The 26,479-nt window shown below is 42.1% G+C and overlaps 1 protein-coding gene across 1 annotated transcript in view; it reads right to left on the reverse strand.

Moving 5' to 3' along the window:
• The window catches only part of gfra1a (gdnf family receptor alpha 1a), a gene marked incomplete at its 5' end in the record, with an annotated part of 102,870 nt that overhangs the window by 20,044 nt on the left and 56,347 nt on the right, over window positions 1-26,479 (reverse strand). The window contains 3 exons of the mRNA XM_084562143.1: window positions 567-676; window positions 4,640-4,812; window positions 5,823-6,001. Coding sequence (XP_084418269.1) covers window positions 567-676; window positions 4,640-4,812; window positions 5,823-6,001 — 462 coding nt within the window. The remainder of the gene's footprint in view (window positions 1-566; window positions 677-4,639; window positions 4,813-5,822; window positions 6,002-26,479) is intronic.

Consider the following 26,479-nt stretch of genomic DNA (forward strand, 5'->3'; position numbering starts at 1 on the left):
ATCTTTCATGTGGCTTTGCTTTTGTGCAAATCAAATTTTTCAAATCAAGATCGATTTGATTCAGTCAATTTTTAAAACCAAAACACCTTTGCATGTAATTGGATAGTCCTCCACCCAATCAGAGCCTTTAATTTAATGTAAAGCGTTATTATTTTCTTTTTAGTTACTCATTTTTGTAAGGGAGAATTGCTAAGCTTTCATTGTATGGTCTAAACTGCATTTTTGTTCCTGGTATCTTGAATCAATTCAGATAATGACTCAAAATGTTGTTCACAGTTCTCAGACTTGGTTTTTCTGGCCAGTGAAATGACATTACTGTCATTTTAAAAAGCGTCCACGTTTCATTTTAATCAGTTAAGGTGACTTACTTGATCACGTGACTGCTTTTGTTTCTTACCCAGTCAAACTTTTATTCCCAGACAACTGACTCTGGCTGTATAAGAAACAAAGCCACAAAAATAAGATCCAGATTCTGTCAAAGTCAATGAATCTTTAAACAACGATCCTCAGAAACCTGGAGTAAATGTCAAGACTGAGCTGACCAAAAACAGTCCGTGTAGACTCACCCATCAGGCCAGAGTATGAGAGGAGGCAGTCTGCGTAGTTCTCCTTCAGACAGCCTGACAGCGAGCGAGGCTCCGGCTGGCAGTTAACAAAGAAGTCGGCGAGTCGTGACCTGAAACACACACAGAACCAAAAATACTTCAGGGTCGTCTGACAGGCTTTCTATGACAGACTCAGACGGCCCTCATGACTGTAAGTGGGCAGCCAAATGCCCGGACCAAATTAGTGCGGGGTGGAAGTCATTCCTCTCGATTCAATTAGCCTTTCTAATGGCTGCCTTCAGCGGAGTAAGATGACCCTTCTACGTATGCTGCGGCTGCTTCATATCCTGGAATGAACGAAGCTAAAGGCAATTCTCCACCAAGTCTGTTCTCATTCAGCTTCTGCCTTCACAAATGTTTGTTTACACTTTAGGCCCAGGTGCAGCAGCATGTGAAATTGAAATGGAGTTTGGATTGCTGAGACATTCCCTATTTGAGGCAAGATTAAGTGTGATATAGAGGCTCTCCGACATAAAGCAAAAGTGTTCAATGTCACTTTTGGACGCAAACCTTTCAAAATAGTTCAGTTTTTCGCAAAGGATATAGTTGAGATGTTTTCCATGGATGCGGGAGGTACACATGCTGAGAGCAAAGCATGTTCGGCCTAAATGGCTAAATCGTGCATCTGACAGTGAAAGCAAACCGAAGAAGATCTGGCACGTTGGCTATACTTTCTTATTCTGCAGTCAAACTGTTCACAGTTCAACCAGAAAGTCTGTCTGCAAAAACCAGTGGATGTTCCTGGACAGACTCTGAAAAGTTCTGACACATTTGCTTTAGGTCTTTAATCAAAATGAATAAAATGCATTTTTTTTCTCTACTGATCAATATTCTATTCATGGTTGTCTGCCTCTCTGTGTTAGCCCTGTGACAGACTGGCGACCTGTCCAGGGTGCACCGCACCTCTCGCCCAGTGACAGCTGGGATAGGCTCCAACTCCCGTGCCACCCTCAAAAGGACAAGCAGTTACGGAAAATTAACGAATGAATGAATGAATATTCTCTTCACAACCAGTGCGGTTTTCAGAAGAAACTTGGATTTCATAAAGTTGCTGGGTAAATGTGGCAATTATGGCTAAAACATGAATAAGATCAAGGAAGTAGCCAGAAGGTCAGACCAACTTTCCTGCCTACATTTCTTTTGTGGAGGAAAGTTGGTGTGGAACCGCCGGGAACCTTAACCCTGCAGATCAAATCAAACAGTTGTGGCAGGACACTCACATTATAAAGTTTTGTTTCATTACAGTGTATTATTTTGCAGTGGTAGTATTTGTTTTCTCCCATCCTAAAACACTGCAGGAAACCAGATCAATACATCTGCACACACAAATCCATTGCCTAATTAAGACTTAATTATTCTTTGAAAGGCAAAGCCAATAAAAAATAAGGATAATAGCGCAATTACAATATTACGAAATAATAAGAAAAAAGAAAACAAGAACAGAAAGACAAGCCTCTGTCTTTCTCCCATCTGTGGGAGCTTTTTACAAAACTAATTCATGGTCAATTTAAGTTTTTCTCACCAAAACTAATTGAATTTAAGGTTTAACAAACTTGGCAAATGCATTTTTTTTTAGACTAATGTGAAACTTGAAGAAAAAAACAAAAACAGATTCTGCATGTCAGAAACGTGTCTGCTGGAAAGCACATTACTCCATGAATCTGTGAGCATGCACCAACACTGTCACATACATTCACTCCCAGTGTGCTCTGTCTAATCACAGCAGTCTGGTGCACGGCAGAGCAGTGCACAGCGAGAGTTGTCAACAACCGGCAGCACACTACACCTGACATATGGCGAGGGAACTTGTGGAAATGCATGGCTTTAATCTGTCTGTGCTAACTGACAAATAGACTGGGAGAAAGCCTCGCCGCAGTGAGACCTGTGGTTCAGCTCAGAGCGTATGTCTGGTGGATAAAGAGCGCCACAAAAAGGGAAAAGAAAAGAAAAAAAAAAGACGAAGATGGAGAGAAGGACACGAAGTTGTAGTATGAATATACTGCTGTCATGCTGCTCGCTGTTAAGCAGAGACAGAGGGTGAGGCGAGAGGGAGGGAGACCTGAGGCCACAGTCCAAATGGAGCTCATTTATGATGCCTAATGCTTCCATTTAATCCCAGAGACCCACAAGACTGCTGGCTGTAGCCTCTAGAGACTGAATAAACACACACACACACACATACACACTGGTGAGGGCGTTGTCAGATGTCTGTCACTAAAATTACTCTTTTCCAACTCTTTATGCTGAAGCCCTACAGCATTCCTGCACAGTGTGTGCATGCATGGGATTCTGAGAACTGAGGTGTGAAAGCAGACTATTTATTTCTGATGGCGACTACACTGACTACTGTACAATGTAAAGACGTGTGTATCAATGCATGGATTGTTAATCTTATGATTAGAGTAAAGCTGTGTTTTGGGCACATTTCCAGGAAACTGATTTACATAAAGTGGGGACACAGTTTTAAATCTAGTTCTACACTGTACAGTATTGTCAACTGGTTTTGGAAAGTTTTGACAGCAGCTGACATTTTAGCATCCACAAAGCAAAAAGCAGTACAATGTTACATGGTACAGGTATTCTGCTAGTCATATTATCTTGCGTGGCAGCCTGAAGACCCTGACTGAAGTTTGGACTGACGTTGTGCTGTGTTAACACCATAAATTGTATAAATATTGATGGCGGAACTGCTCCTCAAAAATACAGTCAAAGCAAATAGAGCTCCCCCTGGTGTCTAGCAGCAGTATCGGTCATAAGCTCCACCCCCTGCATGTTAGTGGATGGGACATGGGCCAAACTAAAACACTAAAATACACGTTAAAAATACTTTTTTGTCAAGGATGGTTTTATTTTAGGTACTTAATATAATACTGATGCATACTCAAGCGTTTCTGGATAAGTTTCGTTTTGGTTTGTTATTTGACGCTATAGAAATAGGATGTAACATCATGGTGACAGGTAGTTGCCATGACAACTGCTCAGTGAAGTGGTTTTGTAGGATGTGAGAGTTGAAAAAAAAAAAAAGTTTAAATAAGTACAGTGTATAATCCAATATTTCCTGCTAACTGGTGGAGGTAGAGCAGAGCGCAGTATTAATTAAACAAAAATGCAAGTGAGTCTGGAGGAAGTGTGGGCAGGTCATCGATAACGCAGCTCCATGTGGCTCCACTTTCAGACTGTACTGCACAGACTCTGTCTCCAAACTTGCAAGATGGCGCCTCCCCTATCCCTGGGAAAATAGCATCAGTTTGGCTATTGCAAGGACGTGGGGACGCATGGTATATATTTATATACAGTCTATGGTTCACACTCAAGATAAAAGAGCAGCAGGTCATTTTGAATGGAAGATGGCAATATAAAGCAACAAACTGATGCTGATGAGTAAAAACCATTGTTGCTCAATGTCAATAAACTTTGTTCTAATTAATTTCCTGTTCAGCAGCCATGCATCTGGTGCATTAACACCAGCAGTGAGAGAGCAACAACACCTTTTCAGTGAAAGCTTGTGAAACGACAAGCTGACGTCCGAAAATTTAGCTGGCTTCAACTTTTCTTGTCGCTCCTCTGCATTTGTTTCACTTGGTGCCGTGTTATGTAACACTCAATGCCAGGTCCAAACTTCCCTGACAATGATGTCACCAAGCTATCTCCAACGTGACTTGGCGACATTGTTAGCTAGCAAACTCAACCAAGCTGTAACTTTAAATAATTTACTTTCTAGTAGCTAATGTGACATTCTGTGAAAGCTGCAATGAATGCTTCTGTCTTTCTGCTTTGATATTCTTGGTGCTTCTCTGTGTTTACGTGTTTTATTGATTGCAACATCTCCAGTCTTGAGTTAGAGGCAGCTTCACAATAGGATTGGCAGTCACCATTTTGAGTTCCTTGACGTAAACTGTGACCTTCCCTCCCAGATAATGTGAACTCTTCACACGCAGTTCTGGTCATTCAGCACATTGAGCACTCTGTGTTGCCCAGTTGCCTGTCATCTCTTTACTATTGGTAGTCCAATAAAGTATACAACTGTCCCTGACCTGCAGATGTAGTTGGTCTTGCAGGAGGCCTGCAGTTCCAGACAGTTGGGTTTCTGCTTCTCTTCGTAGGAACAGACGGGGACAATGGTCTGGCGCCTTCGTTCCGAGCACGCCGTCTGGTCGCTTAGCGGGCATGAGCAGAACAGCATGCCATAGCTGTGCTTTGGAGGAACCTGTGCAAAACAAGGAATCACAGCACAGCATTAACAGCTGCAGTGAAGTCAACTTCAGGACCCTCATGTCCTATTTTGGAATTGTGTTTGGGCCACGCACTGTACTTTCCGTGCTTTCAGAGACATTCTGTGGATTTTTAGTTGATGAGGTATGACGCAGCTATTATTTCTTGTTGTTGATAGTGGCTATCGCTGCTCATGCTTACCACCCTTTCTTCTGTATTATTCCAGACAAACTCGCTGCAGCTCATTTACTGCGAGCTGGAGGGCTAGGGAAGTTAAATGAAAGTTCTATTAACCTGTTGATTTAGCACTTATAATCAGGTAAAACAAGCAACACAAAAAAAGGTAATACAGCATAATACTAAAATTTCAAAAATGTATCTCTTGTCTGCAGTGTTGCTTGAATACAGCAACAGAATAAAAAAATTCTGACATAACTGTTGAATAACAATGTAGATGGTAGCAGGGCCATAACAAATGACAGTCGGGCCGCAATAGAAGAATATAATCACAGTTTTATCTCCTACACAAAGGAAACTTAAAGTTTAAGGCCGTTCACACAGAAAAAAGAAAACAAAATTATACATCGCACCAAGATTAACAATGTCATGCATTCTTTGTGTTTTTTTTTTATTTATTGCTTAGCTGAGGCAGTGCCAGCAAAGTAATTCCAAAGGAACATTGCAGAAGCTGGGTTGTAATTACAATGGTTCACATCATTCTTTACAATATGGAACAGACAGCAAAAACATCTTTTGTGCTTGATGACTGAATCAATGTCACAGCCGGGTGATGGAAAAGCAAACCGTGAACCAAAAAAAAGGCCCACATGATTATTTATCGTGATTCTGACAACCGCTCCAACTTCAAAAATCCACTTCAAAATCATTCTTCCTTTTGGAGGCAGGTCCTTTGTGCTGGACATAAAGATATCAGTTGTTTGGAAAACCTTCAGCGTATGTGTGTGTGTCCTTTTTTTTAATAAGCTTGTGTCAGAAGTGGCTTGCCTTGTCAAAGAACTGCCGCAGGGCCTTGTGGCACTTCCTCTTGTTGCACACTTCAGCTGTGGAGACGCGGGTGGTGCAGGGGTTGATGTAGGCCGAGCGGTACTTCTTACACGTGTCGTTCAGGTTGCAGGCCTTGGCGGCGTTCAGGCAGTTATTCTCTCTTGCCACTGCAGGCTCACCTAAACACATGGAGAGAAGAGGAAAGGAAAAGGGGGATGAGAAAGGAGGAATAAAGAGGGAGAATGGCGCAGATTACGATTCTAATGGTGACCTTTTAGGAGTTTCATCAAAAAGACAATAAGAGGGAGCCAGATATAACTTTACAAGTTAGATAAAGTATTAAATTAAAAAAAAAAAGTTGCATATTGTAGTGCTCAAGGCTACTTTAAGTGTCACAGAGGAAAAAGGCTTTCAAAGAAGATACAAATGTCATGGTTCTGTTTAGAAGATCTCCCGTTAACCTGTTTGAGTTTCCTGTTTTATTTTGTAAAGTTCTTCGTTGGTTTCCTGTTCAGTGTTACTTCCTGTGTTTTCCCCTTTGATTGTTTCATTGCCCTCATTCGTTCCACCTGTGTCTCGTCACCCTTCTGCCCACCGTGTGTATATATAGCCCTGCCTTTCCCTTTGTTCTCTGTCGTGTTTTCTTGTTCCTAACTCCTGTTCTCTGTAATCCTTCCGAGTTTTTGTGTGTAACTCCTGTCCTACAAGCTCACCCCTGTGCTGTTATGTTTCATCTGTCCTGCTCGGCTTGTTACCCCTGTGTTTCTTCGTGTTCTTTGGTTTCGTCTTGGTTTTAGTTCTTTTCAGTTAGTTTTTTCTTGTATTTGAGCCTGCTCCATGTGTAGGGCCTTCAGTTACCTGTTGTCTGTTTGTTAGCTTTCATTAAAGCCATTTTTTTTTTAATATGCCTGCCTCATCCCCGTCGCATTAGGGCATTTGGGTCCAACCTGACCTCCAAACCAACAAGTCTCTGTGATATCTACGCCAAAAACAATCGTAGGGTTTCACAAGTTATCAGGGGTCCATGCAAACGAAGTTGCAGGATCCCTATTGATTTTGTTCTTCTTCTTCTTCTTCTTTTTCTTCGCAAGAGGCATCAAACCTGGTAACCTGGTAGAAGCCTTGGAAGCATGTCACTTTGCCAAGGTGTCAATACACATGCCTACAGCTAGGTGGCGCTACAATAAGCCACTTTACGTTTTGGCTCATACCTCGTTTTGTGCAATACGGTCTGTAGGGGGCGCTGCTGGTGACTTATACCTCTGCGTCCCGCTCGGGGACAACTTGGCCACGGCATGGACCCCTTTATGATCGCTTGCAATCAACTAGTATTCTTATTATTCTTGTTTAGCGAGCTAATGTTAGCATGCTAGAGACTCCTGGGGCTGCGGTGGCCCCATAGAATAAATGAACTCAAACCACTGACTGTGGGGTTAGTGTGAAAAATGTTGAAGTAAACTTTCGTTGAGTGTTAGAAACAGAACACACCCAAAGCATGTTTTAACCATGGGAAAATGAGAAAGGATCAGCAGAAAAAAAGTTATTTGCTATTGCTTAACCTATATGTACAGATTACAAATTTTCTTGAATAAATAAAGGCACAAACACAAAAACATTTTAAGTGGCACTGCTTAATTCTGAGATGGATAATTCTGTATAATGATTAAATACAACTCCTAACCGATTAAGCAAGCTAGCCAGGGGAGTAATGTTGTACTTCCTGGCACTGAACTAATGGCAAAGACAACAGTTCAGTGAATCTTTTTGACTCTCAAATATCATTATCTGCAGGAGGATAGACATCGAGTATCAGAGTGACACTACACAGCATACTGAGAACACACTTTCAGATAATATCACTGCGAAACAATAGCGATTCAGCTCTCCAGGCTGCAGTGTTTCCAGCACAGCTTGTACAGAAATAAAGAGAGAGTGTAATGATGCTCTTTCAATACTGGTGTATATCCCTAGAAAAACATTGGTCTGCCTTTGTCTGCGTGTGTGTGTGTGCGCGCCAGCTCGCGTGTGTACATATGTTTGTGCCAACTCAACACAAGACCCAGACTCACGTCCCGCTCAGCCTGCATCAAACAGCAGCCCTGCTGGCTAACCAGACATGGATCTATGTGTAAATGCAGAATGCGTATGCGCCTCTGATGCAGCCCAGACTAATTTCCAGTGTTCTCCTTGATCTGCCATTAATTAACATTTTCATGGACCTCTCTTTTTTTTTTTTTTTCAGAAGCAAAAAACATAGCTCCTTAATGAGCACCAGTTAAAATGGATGAAGCCTGGCATAGCAACCAATCTGCTGATGGGCTGTTGTGCTGTCCCGAGCAAACCGTGTTAATAAGATTCAACGCATCAAGACGAGGGCGGAGAGGAAGGAGGGAGGGAGAATAAAAGAGACACAGCGATGCATGGTGGGGGTGGGAGTTGATGGTCCGGTGATGTATTATTTGGCGAAGGGAGAGGAGGAGGTCCTGAGGATGAATGCCAATGCTGACTCACTCGTCTGCAATTTGTCCCACTACTTCCCTTCCTTCTCCTCGACCCGGTTCACCTTACTGACTTCCAACTGCCCCCTCCTCTGTACTCTTGCCCCCTCTATCCTCTCTGTGTCAGCTCATTTGGCATTTCGATTCAATAGAAAAGGGCTCTGCGCTGAATTAAAATCTATGCAACTATGCTGCCACACTACAATTATACCTATAAAAATATGTTAATAATTACATTAAATGGCTGACATTTAAATGAAGACTTTCTTGTAACATTACAGTTATGATTTTCTTCTATATATATGTTTGACTTTCAACATAAGCGGTGTGGATATTACATAAACTATATATAAATATAGACTACTTGTCCCCACTTCCTTGCATTGGTCGAACTGACGCTATTTTCCCGGGCAAACGGGCGGCGTCATCTTACGACTTTGGTGCCAGAGTCTGTGCAGTACGATCCGAGAGTGGAGCCATGTGGAGCTGCGTTATTGATGACCGGCTCACACTTCCTCCAGACTCACTCACGTTTTTATATACTGTGCTCTGCTCTATCTCCACCAGTTACAAGGAAATGTTGGATTATACACTGTAATCATGATGTCACATCCTTTTTCAATAGAGTCAAATAACTACCTAAAACAAAACTTCTCAGAAAAATAGACACTTGAACATGCATCAGCATTATATTAACTACCCAAAATGACAGAAACCATCCTTGAAATTTTTATTTGATGTATATTTTAGTGTTTTAGTTTGGCCCAAGTCCCATCCACTAACATGGAGGAGGTGGAGCTTATGACCTATACTGCAGCCAGACACCAGGGGGAGCTCTACTTGAGTTTGTTTCACTTTTGAGGAGCTGTTTGTTAAGTTTTACAAAATCTATGGGAAACTGAAATAAACACTGGTGTCTATACTATTCTTTCATATTTATTACATAATGAAGACATCTTTTGATTCTCTTAAAATGTGCTTAATACCTGTGAGGTGGAGAAAAATAATTTCCATCCAACCTAAAACAAACTGCCTCCTCTTTATTTCCAGTACACCTTCTGCCCAGTGCTGATATGCTGTGTCTAACTGGTGATTTAGAAGAATATACGCTCACTTGACAAAACATTAGATACATTAGTAAAAACAGATGAATGTTTTGGAGGATGGAGTTTGTGGTTGCATTAAACTGTGTTTCTGTTATTAAGCCTGGCTCACTGACTAAAATGTCAAAATAATAGGAACATGCGGCGGTACAACTCAACCCTCCAAAATGAAAACATGCTTGAATCAACAGCTCTCTGATAACTGAAACCGATGCTGAATACCACAACATTCATCCAGCATCCAACATTTAATGCAACTGAGTGTAGTTTTCTTTATTGAGTTGACTCGAGGTTATTATGCATGCAGAAGCAGGGAAGAGGAAATGCTCACTTACAGCTCTTTTTTTTTCAGTTTAGGACAAATGTTCTTGAAAGTTTAGTCAGAAGATTAGAGGCTGTACGTCTAATTAAGCCTTTTGTTGAACCACCTGCATATTCATCTACAGATTTTACACTCTGCTTCATTTATACCTATTCTAAATAGAAGCAGCTATGTCAGCACGAAACACAATTAGAAGAAACTGCTGCAGCTGAAAAGTTAAGCTACTTATAACCGTAATAACAGCATGTTAGCAATGACAGTTTCATGGTAGCATTAAAGGGCTCTGGAGATGGTCATCTTTCTTTTAGTACATACAGTATTAGCGGTGGTCAGCAGAATAGAAACACTCAAACTCTACACAGGAAAGACATTTTTAGGAAAACTCAATTATTTGTAGTTTAATAGAAACTGAAGAAATTATATCCATCAATGAAGGCTAAAAGTCTAACGCGTACACACTTGTCTCACCTTAACATTTTGACCTAAACAATCTTCACCAGCCTCTCACAACAATATATTTATATTTATCCTCCTGCAAAGACCTGCCAGACCAGTCAAATCATATGCCTTATCAATCACAGGCTTTATGCAGTGATGGACATAAGAGTAACAGCAATGTTGTCATACAGGTCATCTGAGCACCATGGATCCATGGACTGGACTTTGTTTGCAACTAAATGTCTCTGATTGGTTGCAGGACTATCCAGTTGGGCGTAGAACTATTTCTTCTACGTACTGGCTGAAACGAGCCCCATAATGAAATCCAAATGATGTGTTACCAGGCTCATATTTCGATAAGAACTGAGTCGGATAGCCAGGCCACAAAGATCAAGAAACTGTATATAAAATACTATTTCAAAAAGATCCACAACTCCTCATTACGGAGCCAATATTTACTGAAGGGAAAAGGAGGAGGGAAATGGAAAAGCCGCTGCTTGAGCTCCTGTTGTAGGATTAGAGCATATCAAGAGCTGTGAAGACCCTTTGAGGTTGAGACCAGCGAGCATTTTAAACCAGTATGCTTGACTAAATAAAGGCTTTTATCCTTTTTCTGCCTGAGCGCTTGAAGAGCATTTAAATTTTTGTGACTGTTTACCTTCAATAGTACCTGAAGGATTCCAAGATTCATAGAGTGGATATGCAGCCTCTGCGTTTAGACTCTGATAACATACACACACACAAAAAAAATAAAAAATAAAAATGATCAACAGCCTCATGAACTCATTTTCTCCCTCAGTGGATGAACACATGACTTGCTGATCTTCCATCGGTCTTTGATTCTAAAAAAAATATGACTCCTTTTCTGACACCCTCAGATTTCTGTCAGAATCAGTTTTGGAGGTGAGGAACAGGGCACACACTCGCAACATCGGGCGTCATTTTACCTTTGTCAAAATCCTGTTGATCGTTTTACAGTTTCAAGTAAGGGTTAATTTAACTGCTATATGAAGTGGTTTTGACACTCCAGAGGTTTTGAAGAGACAATAGACCTGTTAACAACTTCATGACAGTGTCTGTATGCTGTATGATGATAGGAAAACGCATCTGCATATATGCGTATGTGTTTGTGTTGCAGTAATGTATATGCATCCCATGAACAACTGCGCCCCTAGAGTCAGTAAATGCATCTGCTGAACTCCCCTTGCACTCCTGGCAGATGGCATTGTCTCTCCAAAACACCGAGACGCGCACACATACGTTATCACACAAACTCCGTGCTCTGACAGGGCCCACACAGGGTTGGGGCCGGGGCCATCTGGAGGCCTGGTAGGGGGAACGAGGCACACACACCCCCTCAGTGGCTCATGTTTCCGATTCTGCCTCAAATTGATTATCATGTCGCCTGTTTCCTCCAGTCCCACTGCCACCCCCACCTAATCTCAATTACCATGGGACGCCACGGGGTCGAATCCTGACCTCACCCACCTCCAGAGTCCCCCTTCTCATCTTCTCTCCTTTTTCATTTCTTCTCCTTCCCTCTCTTTCTCCATGCCTCCTCTGGACCTCCCTTACTTCCACTACACAGGGTCTCCCTTTTCTGTTTCTCTCACTCTGCTCCTCTTTCATGTCTTTATCCATGCGGTATTGGATGAATTCCAATCATTACCTCCCTTCCTCTTTCTCCATCATCATCATCTATCTCCAAACTTCTCTCTTGTGGCCCCATCTCTCTTGTTTTTCCGGTGGCTCTCCTTCCCTCTTGCCATCTGTCCTTTATTTTTTCTATGGAGGAAAGTGCAATTGTTTTAATAACCTTCAGAAGCCTTCCGATGACTGTTTAAAATTCCCATAATTAGTTTTTGGAAATGGTAAATGAGCAAAATCTGCTGATATGAAAACCCTTTGTCCCTGAAACTACTATAACTTTGAATTTTCTTTGTTATTCCGTGTTTAAGTTCTAATTTTCGAGAAGAACACTGGCTACTTTAGCAAAATTGATTTTGGGGAAATCCAAATGTGGCGGGTCACAGCAAATCTGTGAGCCAACACAGAGATACAACTCATGTCGGAAGACTTCGGTGGAGTCAGTACATCCTCATACACAAACAACAAAGTCGGTTGATTTCCAATTACTCCCAAAACAACATATGTGAGTGTTAGCAGAAGAGGCATTTGTGATCATTCACAAATTTGCAGGCTGGCCAGCTATCATAAAGAACGACAAGGTCTAAATCCAAATGGGAGAAGGAGAAGGGAAGGACAGTTTTATTCTATAAGCTAAATACCAGACCAGAAGACTGTGTCCCATGTTGGACCATTGCTTTTTTTCTCCGTTTGCTACTTGTTTGGTTAGGCACCAAAACAATACAATTAGGTTTAGAAAAAGATAATGGTTAAGTTTCACAATGTAAAACACATGAAAAAAGAAAACTTCTGAGATTTTTCCGACACTTATTCACACAACCATTGGAGGTCAGCTTAGCTACGTAAACACTAGTTGTTTGAATTGCCTTAAATATTCAAAGGACACTGTTCCTCTGGTACCAGCAGGCTGGTTGGAGTCATTGACTTGAACCCCCCGTGATGCCCATACAATTCCTGAAGTACCGTTTTGAAGCTCAGAGTGGTGTTTCAGGGCTGTTGGCATCTTACACCCTTTTTCAAAGCAATCACCCCCTAATTATGCATAACTTTAAGCCTTGAAACATCAGGCATAATATTATGACCACCTTCCTAATATTGTGTAGGTCTCCCTTGTGCCTCCAAAACAGTTGTGACTCATCAGAGAATGGACATGGGCCTTCTGAGGGTGTCCTGTGGTGTCTGGCAACAGAATGTTGTTAGTGGGGGCCTTTGAGGGGAGGGGCCTCTGTGGGTCATCCCACAGATACTTGATCAGTTTGGGATCTAGTGAATTTGGAGGCCAGGTCAACACCTTGTGCTGTTCTTCATGTTTTTTGAGTTGTTCCTAAATCGTTTTTGTGTGTGTGTCTGTGTCAGGCTGCATCCTGCTGGGGATGGCTGCTGCCATCAAGGAGTGTCATTGCTATGGGGTGGGGGTGCCTGGTCTGGTCTAGGTGGGTGCTACATGTATAAGTAACATCCACATGAATGCCAGGTCTAAAGGTTTCCCAGCAGAACATTGAACATTGTTATTTACTTCTGCTGTCAGTGGTTTTAATGTTGTGGATGATCAGTACAAATAAGCTATATAGAAATCCCCCCAAACTCCTGTACAGTTGTCAGGAATGGGGAAGTTTTTTTGGTGCCAGGCTCTAAATGTTCATTTCTATTGTAAAGTTGGACATTTTAACACGGAGGTCTATGGGAATGGATTTGCTTCTGGAGGCTGCCTCAAGTGGTCTTTAGATGAAGTGTAATTTCTGACCCTTTGTGATGTTTTGTATTTTTCAACCACAGAGTCCGGTGTGGACTCCATGTTTTTCAGTAGTTTGCCACTACTACATCCATGTCACTGATGCAAGCATGCTATTGTCCCTGCCATGAGCCCTACTTCTGTTGCAGAGTGTAACTGTCCTTGCTATTTTAAATATAATGTCATAATGTGTTCCCAGCAGTGTTTGTCATTGTCGTTTTTATCGTCTGGCGGAACACATTGCTGAACTCCATCCAGCCCTTTGAGGGTCAGCGATAGGAAACTAGGAAGCTCATGACAGGTGTTTGCCGCAGAGCTACGAGTAGTGGAAACAGTCGTCGGCGGCTGCAAGCTGTTCCACTGGGCAACTGCCTATAATTCACAATCTCTTTGTTTCCTAAATACAATACATGTGCAAGGATTTGTCCTGGTAACGTGGCTGCGGGGGATTACAGAACAAACATGCTGACACGTAAGACGCTTACAGACATCATATACAGGAAAAGGGCACAGTTATAGACAAACTGCGTATCATACTATAGCTATACAATGCAAACAAAACCTCTACGAGCCAAAAATGTGCTCACATCAGCAGCATGTATGCAAAGGTTTGTGCTTTTTTTTATAATACCAATACTAAGCACAATAGCACTTTGCAAATCCATCTTAGAAAATACTTAACAAATACAAATATGCAGTTTTAGAAAGAGGCACATAAAACAAAGATAATGACAAGGGTAAAACACACAAAACACAATTCAGAACTCAGTTAAAACCAGGCAAGGCTATCCGTATATAACACAAACGTATGTTTTAAGGAGAGATTTAATGTGGCCCTAAGAACGGACACTCTGTCCCCTTTTGCTTTCACCCAGGCCACTGGAACAGACAATAGACCTCTGCCCATGGATCTCAAGGTACATACTGGCACATATGGTCAGGGGTCGCGTTAACCGAATATTTTCCGCCACTGACCGTTTTTTTTTTTTAATGTGACGGAAAAATCTGAAGGCCAGCCGTCATTTTGACAGATTGCAATTCACACCCCTGACCATTTGGTGGCGAGTGACGTTATTATTTGGCTCTTGTTTCTCATCGCAGTTTGCGTTCCAAACATCGCGAAACTTTTGTCGGTGCACGATTTCCTGGTACACCGATTATACTGATGCACACGTCAGAGCTCGGCTAACCATAGACCATAGATATACAATAAATATGTATATATGTCTATGTCTATGCAGCTAACGGCTACCAAAATGGGATTTGCATACCACCGAAGCACTTCAACCCTACGGTACCGTCTAAGAGCTGTTTACGCTAGCAGTCCTGTTCCGAGTACGGATAAGACGTGTCGGCAGCATTAACCGTCGGCAGCTGAAACTTTTTTGTTGTTGTTGTTTGTTACCATTTAAAGTCAATACTTTTCTGAAAAAAGTACTTAAAGTTAATGAAACTTAAAAAAATTAAATTGATGGAAAATGATAATAAAGACATATTCAATATGTCTTTGTTATCATTTTAAAAAATTAAAGTGACGGGTAAAAATAGGTTATGACGGGATTTTTATGACCCTGTCAGTCAAAATGACAGACAACGAAAAAGTCTAGCGCAACCTCTGTATGGTGTTAATTTCATCAAGGATTATATTATCATTTTTGAATTAAATCGAGGATCAAGTGAGACATTGTCTGTAAAAGTTGTTTGCTCATCGTAACCCTAACCAGAAATCACAATCAGATTTACTCATATATGTGTTAAAATTATAATTTATGTAAGTTTATTGTCTCATTATGAATAACTAACACTCTTTAGGTCTTTTGTTTGTCATAGGCCATGATCTTCTCCAAATTGTAAACTAAATCAGTTGTGTCCTCGTCTACACGCGATTATTCATTGTCTAAATGATTTTCCTTGCACCTCCTTCCTACTTTGAGAGATTACACCACCGTCAGATCCGATAGAAAAATCTAACATAATAAACGAGGCCCGAGGTCTCTTCTCCGTGAATCTGCTCTCTCCCTCTCTCTGTTGATTATCAGCGCTGAGTAACCGCCGCCATCTGCTTTAATGGGCTCCACGCTTGAAAGTGCAAGACAAGCAGAAATGGAGAAAGTGGAGAGGTGCAGAAAGAGCCTCAAGGTTTACTCATCTTTCTTGGCCTCTGCCTAGTTTTTTTGTTTCTTTCTAAACTATGCGCCTCGTTCTTTCTCATGGTGCTTTTCTGATTCTTTGTTGGCCTCCTCCACCTCACTTTATCCTCCTTTCTTTGTGGTTAATAATCTCGCCTTTCCTCCAAACACTGCCCCAGTGCAATAAAGCCACATGGCACTTGGTGCAGCAAATACCATAACTCACAGTTCCCAGTAATTGATCCCAGTAGTGCAACAGTCTCATACTCTTTTTTCCTTGCCATCCCACCCTTCCATCTATATCTTCCTTCTCCATCACCTTTCATCATCAGTTTTTCCCCTCTGTCAAATGTATTGAGTTTTATTGGCACACAGTCCAATAAAAAGCTGCCAAAGACAATTATTTCTCTGTCTCCCCTTAAAGACTTTCTGCTTCCAGTCTCCTGTTGCCCTGTTGCAGTGTTATGCGTATCCCTTCCACCAACAAATCCCTTCTCCTCATTTCATCCATCTTGCTTCACTAACATTACAAGCCAGTTCTTGACAGGAGTTCCTGCCTGAATGCATAACTTGCTTTCAGTACCTCATCAGCGCTTCCAATTTCATACACAGAACTTATTTTCTTGCCTGAAATTTCACCTTTGGTCCAAACTGCTCGTCCTCAAACCTGGGATTATGAGTGCCAGAACCAATGGAGGAGTAGAAATACAACCCTTTGGCAAACGCTGTAAAAAAGTTTCCCTCCTCACTGCTTTATGCTGGCCCTCAATCCGAGCCCAAACTTATTCGTTTTTGAACCCCTCCGGTCTCTTCTGTAACATCAACAAGCGATTAGAGGTGTGCTTTCTCATTGCTGAGCGGCTGCCTTCAACACCTCTGGAGCTAGATGTTCCCTGCATGGCATGAATCCCAGCTGAGTTTCTCCCCTTTGATTTCCTTATTCTTAATCTGTCCCAGCTTTCAAACTGAATGCGAAAAAATGGAATTCATAAGCACTTATTGCTGCTGTTTCATTTTAAAGTGCTGCTCTCTCCCTATTTGGTTTTGGCTTGGGGTATTTTGACATTTTGCAAAGTCTGCTGGCGCGAGCCATTTATACTTGTGCGCTCATCAGTCCGGCTCGCTCTGTAAAAACGCCACGCAAATGCTAGTCGGTGCCGTGTCTTTTTTTGCCAGTCGGGCCAATTTTTGTTTCTACTTCCTGCTTCACTTTCCACTTCGTGCTTTGCTTTCTACTTTCTGCTTCACTTTCAATAATGACGACTGAACTTTTCGCCGAAATTTCACCGAAGTTGAGTCATACAAATGTATCTCCCACCTCCTCAGTTAAACTTTCCTCTTCCTGCTTTGAGTGACTGATTCCTGGCCTTAGAGGTTGCTAGCTATCTGCCTTGTCGTCACCTGCCCACCTCAGCCTCAGCTCCACTCATGCATCACTTCTTTACCAAATTTTTTAAATGAGCCAGGAGTAACGCAGATTCAGTCAATGGCAAGATGCCGATGGCCAGAGATGCCACATTGAGCTTCAAAACCACTCTTCACAAATCTGTCTTTACATCAGGCAGAATTCTGAATTCTTACTATGAATCCAACCTGCCAATGAGTAAGATCTGGCATGTGTGGCTCCTTATTGTTCATATAGTTTGATGCATACACACTATGAGATGAGTTTAAATGACCAGTAAGCTTACTCTACCTTGTTTTCTCATTAGTAAGCTTGCTTGCTAGGGGGCAATCTCTGGGGATTCTGAAGAAAAAATGTCAAACTGCCATTAAATTTTTCATTCTACTGTGAGTCAAGACAACAGGCAAGCTGTTGGGACATAGGTCTGACAAGCTCTGAGTTCATGAATGCTCAGTTAGTATCAGATGTACTGTAGCACATTCAACAGACCAAAACTGAGAGAAAGAGGAAAAAATAAAACTTGAGAAAGCTAAAGCAGAGCAGAGTGGGAGGACGAGAACCGCTTTGGCAATGAATCTCCCAGCGAGGCCTGTTTCATAACCCGTCTGCCAGCGCGGAGATCAGCCGGTGAGAGCAGGCCCTCTGGGGCCGCAGCAGAAATATATGGCTCTTTAATAATCTCCACAAACACATTCCATTATAGTATTGTACCGTACACCGCCCCCACACAGCTTTCTGGCCTTCCGGGGCGCAGCCCCTGCACACTAGCTATACTGCTACATGTGACTGCAAGCAGCTTGCCGCAAACACCAGATTCCCAGTAATCCAAAAGTATGTAGATGGATGGAAAAGAAAAGAAACATTCTATTTTCAGAGTCACAACTTTGTTTATGTGATACTTTAATTAATTGATAATAAGAAACACATGCTAAAAATGTTGAGCTGAAACAACACATTCCCTTGTTTGGTTTATAAGCACGCTAACACTTACTTTAAACATGATGAGCTGTTCAGAGTCAGCACTGGATTAATATATTGAAACTAAGAGATCTTAGTTAAGTACCATCATACATTTCCAGCACTTATATTGCCTGCAGGGGGGTTAAACACCGGTTAGTTTCATGTTAGGCTGAGCTATGACCACAAAAAAATATATATGATTTTAAAATCTTCACACACTTTTCACAGATTTTCTTCTCTCAAATATCAACTCTTCACAAATTTAGGCAGGACTTCAGGATTCAGGCACTGGCAAGATAGTGGCAGTGTGAGACATCACAGCGAGGTTCACACAACTCTTCAGAAATCGGTCTGAAATCAGTGGTACATTTTCAGATGAGCACAATGAATCTAACCTTTCAATGAATAAGGTCTGGCATGTGTGGCTCCTTCTGATGGAGTGTGTTGCATATGGCACTGCCCTCTTGTCATGCCATGGGAGGATTATACTAGAGCAAACTCTACCTTGTTTGCTCATTAGTAAGCGTACTTTGTGCAGCTGCCACAGTCTCCCTATCTTTTACTCCGCTGTGAATCACGAAAACAAAGCTATGCTCAGAGTACAGGAGTACAAAAATCCTATGTGATTTTAAAATCTGGTTGCATCACACACTTTTTTTTTTTCTCCAATCTCAAATTTACACATACTGCATAATAATTATGGCACAACCCAGGCTAGAGGTTATGGTTTTGACAGATCAGGGAGCACTGAATGCACCAACCCATGTGATCGCACAGGGATATACTGAAAGCAAAATGGAAACTGCCGTACAACAACTCCGGAAGAACTCTGGAAGGTGGCGATAATACACCTGCAAGCTGGTTTTTCAACCCCCAATCAAACCATAAGAAGAAGAAGAAGCAGCAGCAGAACTTGCTTTGATGTTGTAACACCTTGTAAAGGCCTCAATTTGATATCTGTGTACAGCTAGCTAAGGTTAGCCTCACAACGCCGTCAGCCACTCCTTGTCCTTGTAGACTCGTTTAGTTATTCTGAAAACACTGACGCATTAATCCAGATTTTAACTCCTAAAAATCAAACATGTTTGATAATAACCAGGTTGGGCTCAAAGAGTGAGTGGTTTAGGAGTGGATGCCCTAACATGGCCTGCAGCTGGGTCGAAATGCAATGAGGGAAGTCCGGAGCAGATTTTACTGATGATAGCCATGAGTGTTGAATTCAGGGATCAATCAACCTAAACCATCTGGCTTTTCAGAAAGATTGGTTTTCACTTTGATTCTAATGCTCTGTGACATTTTCATTTGATGGGTCCCTACAACACAGCTATTACAACACCTTTTAGAGCAGCTACTACTGACCACAATCCCTTTCGTTTTCAAAATGCTAAATCCAAACCACTGTCCTTGTTTGCAGTTTTGTGGCTTCTAGTTCTCAGTGCAGCAAAACCAATGCATCATCTAACCGCCTTACACCAGCTGCCACCTTCATATCTGGACAATACCCTTAGTACCCATATACTTCTGTTTAATATATCCAGACATTCTGTTTGCACCCCCTCCTTCCACTGGTCCCCAGCTCAAATCGCCTGTTCCTGCTCCCCAGCCTCCAATATCCACCGGCCCTTCTGCCATTCCCGTCCCCGACATGTGCTCCCTCTCTGAACATCAAACAGTCCACTGTGGAGATGGATGTGGACATCTAACAACTGGAGCGCCTGTTTACTCCCGTGCGAGTGCGTGCTGCGGCAAACGGGCACATGGCGCATGAATGCATTCAGCACCTCAACTCCGAGTCTGTCAGATTGATTTACAATAGTGGCAGCGATGTGCCAATGAATTTGTTACGCAGCCGGGAGCGGAGTGAAGCTGAGGGGGAGTTATTGTTGTCCATAATTAGTCCTGCCGATGCCCTCTCAGGTGTGCATGTGTGAGAGAGCGGTGACGAAATAGAAAGCGATAGTGAGAAGAAGCAGCAGCTAACAGGAGAGAGAGAAAGAGGACACAGTCTCCCTGATGAACAGTTAACAGCTGTCCGCACTTTTTGTTGACCAGAGAAAGGGAAACTTTTCTGACAACATCACCAAATCCCACATCAATCCAGATCACACACTTAAGAGAAGCCCAGTGGCCTTGCTTCCATAAGCCATCTCTCTTTATTTTTAAAACAGGGCAAAAGCTGTGCAGAATTTTCAGTATGACAGAGGGAGGTGAGAGCTGCTAAAAGCAATCTGACGGCTCAGGACTTTCAGATCAATACCAATGGACAGCAGCACACTCCGGCAGCACAGTGAGAGAGACAGAGAGAGAGAGAGAGAGAGAGAGAGAGAGAGAGAGAGAGAGAGAGAGAGAGAGAGAGAGAGAGAGAGACACCAGAGACTAGATGAACAGATCACCGGGATTACCAGCTGTCAGATTTAACTACTAACCACACAACCTTTTTAATCTTCCAGCCTAACAGAGCTGCCCTAATCTGAATGAGAACTAGATGGTTATTCATGGATCTGACTTTGAGATATTCAAGACTGAAACAGGCAATAGGTACAATGCACTTAAGTGACAGGACAATAACATACTACATACATTATTATTTGTTTTTAAATATTCATCAAGCACCCTACAGCAAGGCTGTGCATGTTGCTCTAATATGTAATTAATCATGAATCACTGACGTACCAAGGATTTTGTTTAACGAAGCACTATTCCGTGTGCCGATCCTTCTTGAATAAACCACCTGAATAATTAAGCGTGTTGCATTCAGGGGACATTTCTTCTGTCCAATGTACTTTGACAAGCAGTTTTTTTTTTTTTTCAATCTGCCAGTTGTCAATCATCTCTCCAGCTTATGTCACTCTTTGTGTGCAGATAACATTTGAATATGACTGGAAGGGTCCAAGCATACAAGCTCACACAATGTGGCAATTTTGAGATACATGTAGAATTTAAGGATGAACCGATCTTTGGCATTTAGTAATTTACCAGAACCAAAATGACACAGGGTTAGGTACTACAGGAAAATATGTCCATCTGTGGTAAATTCAGTTGATTGGACATGATTTGTAAAGGCATACACCTGTCTATATAAGGCCCCACAGTTGACAGTGCATGTCAGAGCACAAACCAAGCATGAAGTCAAAGGAAGTGTCTGTAGACCTCCGAGACAGGATTGTCTTGTGGATCTGAGGAAGGGTACAGAAAGATTTCTGCTGCTTTAAAGGTCCAATGAGCACAGTGGCCTCCATCATTTGTAAATGGAAGAAGTTTGGAACCACCAGGACTCTTCCTAGAGTTGCTTGGCCGTCTAAACTGAGCGACTGGGGAGAAGGGCCCTAGTCAGGGAGGTGACCAAGAACCCGATGGTCACTCTGTCAAAGCTCCAGCATTCCTCTGTGGAGAGAGGAGAACCTTCCTGAAGGACAACCATCTCTGGAGCAATCCACCAATCAGGCCTGTATAGTAGAGTGGCCAGATGGAAGCCACTCCTTAGTAAAAGGCACATGGCAGCCCGCCTGGAGTTTGCCAAATAGCACCTGAAGGACTCTCAGACAGTGAGAAACAAAATTCTCTGGTCTGATGAGACACAGTTTGAACTCTCTGGCATGAATACCAGGCGTCATGTTTGGAGGAAACCGCTCATTACCAGGCCAATACCATCTCTACAGTGAAGCATGGTGGTGGCAGCATCATGCTGTGGTTAAACTAAGAATTCAGATTATTACTGGGACACTAGTGTCCATGTAAACCAGTCAGTGTTCATAATGGAATCATACAGTGGTTCCTGGTTGACTGGACTCGCCAAGGCTTTGCCAAATAAATTTGAAGGATCTCCACATGAGATCATTCTTGACGGGAACATGGAAAAATGACAAGAACAGATCAGATAAGTTCAACAGAATGAAAACAAAATCCAAATCCATCAGATATCGAGCTGGTTACTGATTGTTGCAGAAGGACTCCTCCCTGGATCTTGTGGAGTTCATCTATCACTTGTGCTTTGTTGCATTAATATATTGGAAAAATGCAAACGCTGTCTGAGAGTGCCATCTCTTCTTAGGTGGTTTATCTTTAGGCATAAAGACCTGACAAAGCCAGACAAGGCTTTGACAATCTGAATATAACACATCAAACCAGTAAATCTTCAGCTTTTCACTGTTGTATACACATGCATAAGCAGGTAAAATAACTTCCTCATTCTCATCCCCATGCTTTTGATACCCCCCCTCTTCGAACTGGCAATGGAGATGGCCAATGTCAGCCTGCTTCTCTGCAAGCTTTTGCAGAGATACAGGAAGCTTTGATGGATGATGTTCATTTTCTAAGATGTGTCTTGGACACTTCAGGTGCGTACGACCCACTTCTTTTGGGCTATATGTTTTTAATTTAACATCCAGACATGTCAAAGTGTGCCTAGAAGATGGATGGGAACTCCTCTACCTCCGCTGGCAGGTTGAAAGCGGAAAACACTGTGGGAGGGGTCGGGACGTAGCAGGGGGAGGCCGGGATAGCGAGACGTAGAGAGAGAGTATGAAAGCAGCCTTATAAGGAAAAAGAAAGAGAAGTGAGTGCTGCAGACATCGTCCAGGCTGCTGACAAAGGCGGACGAGATGGGAGGAAAGGAGGGAGAAAGAAAGAGCAGGAAAGACCATGCGCAAGAGGGAGAGTGGGGAAGAACTGAAGCAGAGACAAAAGCAAAAGTGGAGTAGTGGAAGAAGGGTGAACAATAAGATGATAAAAGAGGAAACAAAGAAAGATAGACAACGGAGAGGAAGAGCACCTGAATGTCTCATGGTATTAGTTGGCTTTTATATGAGAAGGTAGGGATGCTGTCTAACTCATTCAAGAATTTGATCTGATGCTGGTTGGACACAGTCAACCATTTTAGACAGACATTCACTTGTAAAGTTAACATAATATTAGATGTTTGAAAAGTGGTTTTCCCTTGAGTTACAGTCACTTCATTCACAAAGGCGTAAAAGTCAAAACGTGGAGCCCTGCTGGAGATAGGGGAGGTAATCCGTCAGAGTAACCACCATGCCTGCAGTAACACGGTGCAGACTTTTCAACCAGTCCATGGTTTGAGGTGCAATCACAAAACAAATACAGTTTCTGATGACAGAAAAATGTAAATATGGGATAGGGGGAAGGACATGCTCAGGTTTCAGATTGGATCAACAACCACAAAAGAAACTCTAAATCAGTTAATCAAGGACTGAACACTGCTGGTGTCACTGGAAAAAGAAAATTCTTGACTTTTTAAATGTATTTATGTGGCACATTTCTACCTATTGGCACTCAAAGTATTTTATAGTCACAGTGATGCATCTTGTGAGTCGCTCACACAAGTACACACACAACGGGGGGTTTAGTGTCTTGAACCCCCAGTCAAAGTCAACCTAATTAGTCCAATTAGTCAATCTGGACGCAATGAAAAGGAGAAACAATTAAAAAGAACAAACCGTTCTCATAGCTATGAGACAACTGAGTGTAATCAGATACGCAAAAAGCTGCCAGGTCTAGCTGTGGCCTGTAAATTGTTCATCATCAGTTTCGTATACAGACTATCAGTGTTTTCACACTTATACATTTGTTCCAGTTCAGGGAGTAATTGATTCAGTGTGTCACAGTGCTGCATTTAACCTTGGTTCGGTTCGTGTTTACAGGGCAAGACAAAGTTCTGACACACCCTTGAAAACAGTGATTGGTCGTAATTCTGCAGGAAAATTTGGATTTCAGGAAATAATCAAATCAATGCTGGAGCATGGGCAATGAGTCTGGACACTGGCATTTATTGCTGTTGTGTGGTTAATGTACCTCTTCCAAAGACTCACCAGGTAAACTACTTGGTTATATAATTACAACGTAGTCATATCAGTCCGTGGGCCACGCGTGTTCACACTGCAAACCAAACACTCCAGGGAGCAAGTGCAGTTGAGCTGATACCACTCTCTCTAACCAGGCTCAGATAAGTGCAACTGCCGCATTCACTGCAGAATCAAACAAATCGACCTGAGGGATAAATGCTCTCTTACTTCTGTTCATGCAGCCCAATTTTGATCATTAAGATTACATTACCAGGAAAAACAAAACAAAACAAAAAAAAATCTCACATTTTAACTGCTGATTTCAAGCGACAGCAGACAGAGTTAACATTTCTCCTATGGTGCATGGAAGCGAAGCAATTGCTTCACAGCGCTGGTTCTGCTGGGTGCATGGGGGTTTGGGAATAGAGAAAGAAGGGGGTTGGTTGATGAGGTCAGGATTAAATGAGATTAGTTAATGATTACTTAATGACTTGACAGGCGACCCCAGGCTCATTTACTGACCAATGACTTCCCCTGCATGCTCATTATTTGGCAACACAAGAACAACGGGTCAGTGTGCTCGGACGGGCACTAATTAGATTGACTGTGGACACTGTCTCATTTCAAACCAAGAGAGTTACCACACACACACAAAAAAAGAAAAAGAAAAACATGCGTGTACTTTCATCACAGACACTTTTCTCAAAAATCCATCTTGTCATTTTTGTTTCGAGTTCAAATGAGTCTTCCTTGATTGCACTTCTCCGTGCGCTTGTTATTTCTCCTTATCTGCGACGCTTTCTGTTTTACTTTTAGACCCTGTGCATCTGTCACTGTCCCCGTTTCATCCAATAACTCCATCCCGAACCTTTCAATAAAATAAAACCAAATAGAAAGCACTCAAAGGAAATAAACAGTGGCCTCCAGTGCTTTGGCCATCCATTTGGCCTCAGTGTGGCAGCTAAAACGCAGAGCCTCCAGTTATTTTATAAGGTAGCCCGCTGAGTGAATCGGGATCCATGAGCTTTTTCTATCCATCACAGCGTGGTGAGAGTGAAATTGACAGAAAGAGAAGGAGAAAGCGCCTGTGAAGATGCGCTGCCCGGGCTATGCTGACACAGTTATTTGGCCATTTTTCTAAATTGCTGCAAGACGTCTAGACTTCTGTAGACGTGATTTTTTATTTTGTCTTGAAAGCCATATTCTTGCCTTCTTGTTTTTAGAGCTGGTTGGTTAACTTGTGTGTGTTTTCTGCTAACTTTTTACCTTATTTTGTTAGTTTTTTTCCCTCAGTTATTGCAGAAGTGAAGCACAGAAAGGAACAAGGAACTGTACCTTACACCTGGTGATTGTGGGATTGAGGCACATTGCCCAATATTTCCCATGATTCCCCTGAATCAGTCACATTCCTGTCATCATTAGGCCACCTAAAGCTCAGGCTACAGGAGTTGTAAAATCTGTGTGTCATGGTATTGAGTTTTTGAATATTTTCCGTGGCCCTGTTTGGATTTCCTTGTGTTTCCTGGTTTTATTTTGTACGCTCTTCCTTGGTGTTTCTTGTCCTGCTTCACTTCTTGTCTGTGCTTTCACTCTGATTATGAATGGTTTCACCTCTGGTGTTCCTCCATCATTAGTTTCATCTGTGTCTCATCAACCCTCAGCCCACGTTTGTCTATATAGTCCCGTTTGACCTGTTTGTCCTTTGTCAAGTTGTCTGTTGAGTAACCCATTTGTTTCTCAGTGTTCCAGTTTTCCATAATTCCAGTACCTTGCTTTCTCTTTTTACTGGACAGCGCCATGTTTTGGATCTTACCTGCCTATCTAGCGGCACCTTTTGTTTCTGATTTTGTAAGTTTTCATTAAAGATTATTTGGTTCCTGCTCCTGCCCCTCCTTGTGTCTGCATTTAGGTGCTACCTTGTTACCACATGACATGACACTGTGAGAAGCGTTAAAACCTCTACACACTACAAGACTATTGTACAATGAATATACCGTTATTATGATTTAGATTATCGTTGCAGATCAGGGATCACTGAATGCACCACCTCATTCTATCTCTCAGGGAAGCAGATGTGGACAAAGACAGAGAGTGCAGCGCAAAGAACGACTGATGCACACTCCAGTCCAGTAGGTGGCAGTAATGAAACGAAACATGCTGATTTGCCGAACAGCAAATCAAACTGAAAAAATGCAAAATAAGAGGAAGAACTCGCTGTAAGGTTGCAGTGAGAGAAAAAATAATAATTAAACCAGAAGGCTAAATTACATAATCATAAATATTTTAAATCCTGAATATCAAAAATGTTTGATATTAGGTTCTGAGGTTTTAAGAGTGGCTATAAGCCCTCAAATTACAAGAATATCTGGGCCAAACCAGGCCATATTTCTCCACCTATTGTTGGTAGGGGTGAATCAAGGGACAAATCGGACCAAAGCTCCTGCAGAACTGATGCCATGTTCATTTCATACTGGAATTACAGTAATAGTGAATAATTATTAGTTTACCTCTTGTAAATGACACTTGTGTTTTTTAGCGCCTCTAAAACTGTCCCTTGTTTTCTTGAATTGCACTGAATTTTATGTCGGCATTAAAATGTGTAATTGGGACTAGGGCAGTCAGAAA

This window comes from Chelon labrosus, assembly GCF_963514085.1.
Source record: "Chelon labrosus genome assembly, chromosome: 15".
Classification (NCBI taxonomy): domain Eukaryota; kingdom Metazoa; phylum Chordata; class Actinopteri; order Mugiliformes; family Mugilidae; genus Chelon; species Chelon labrosus.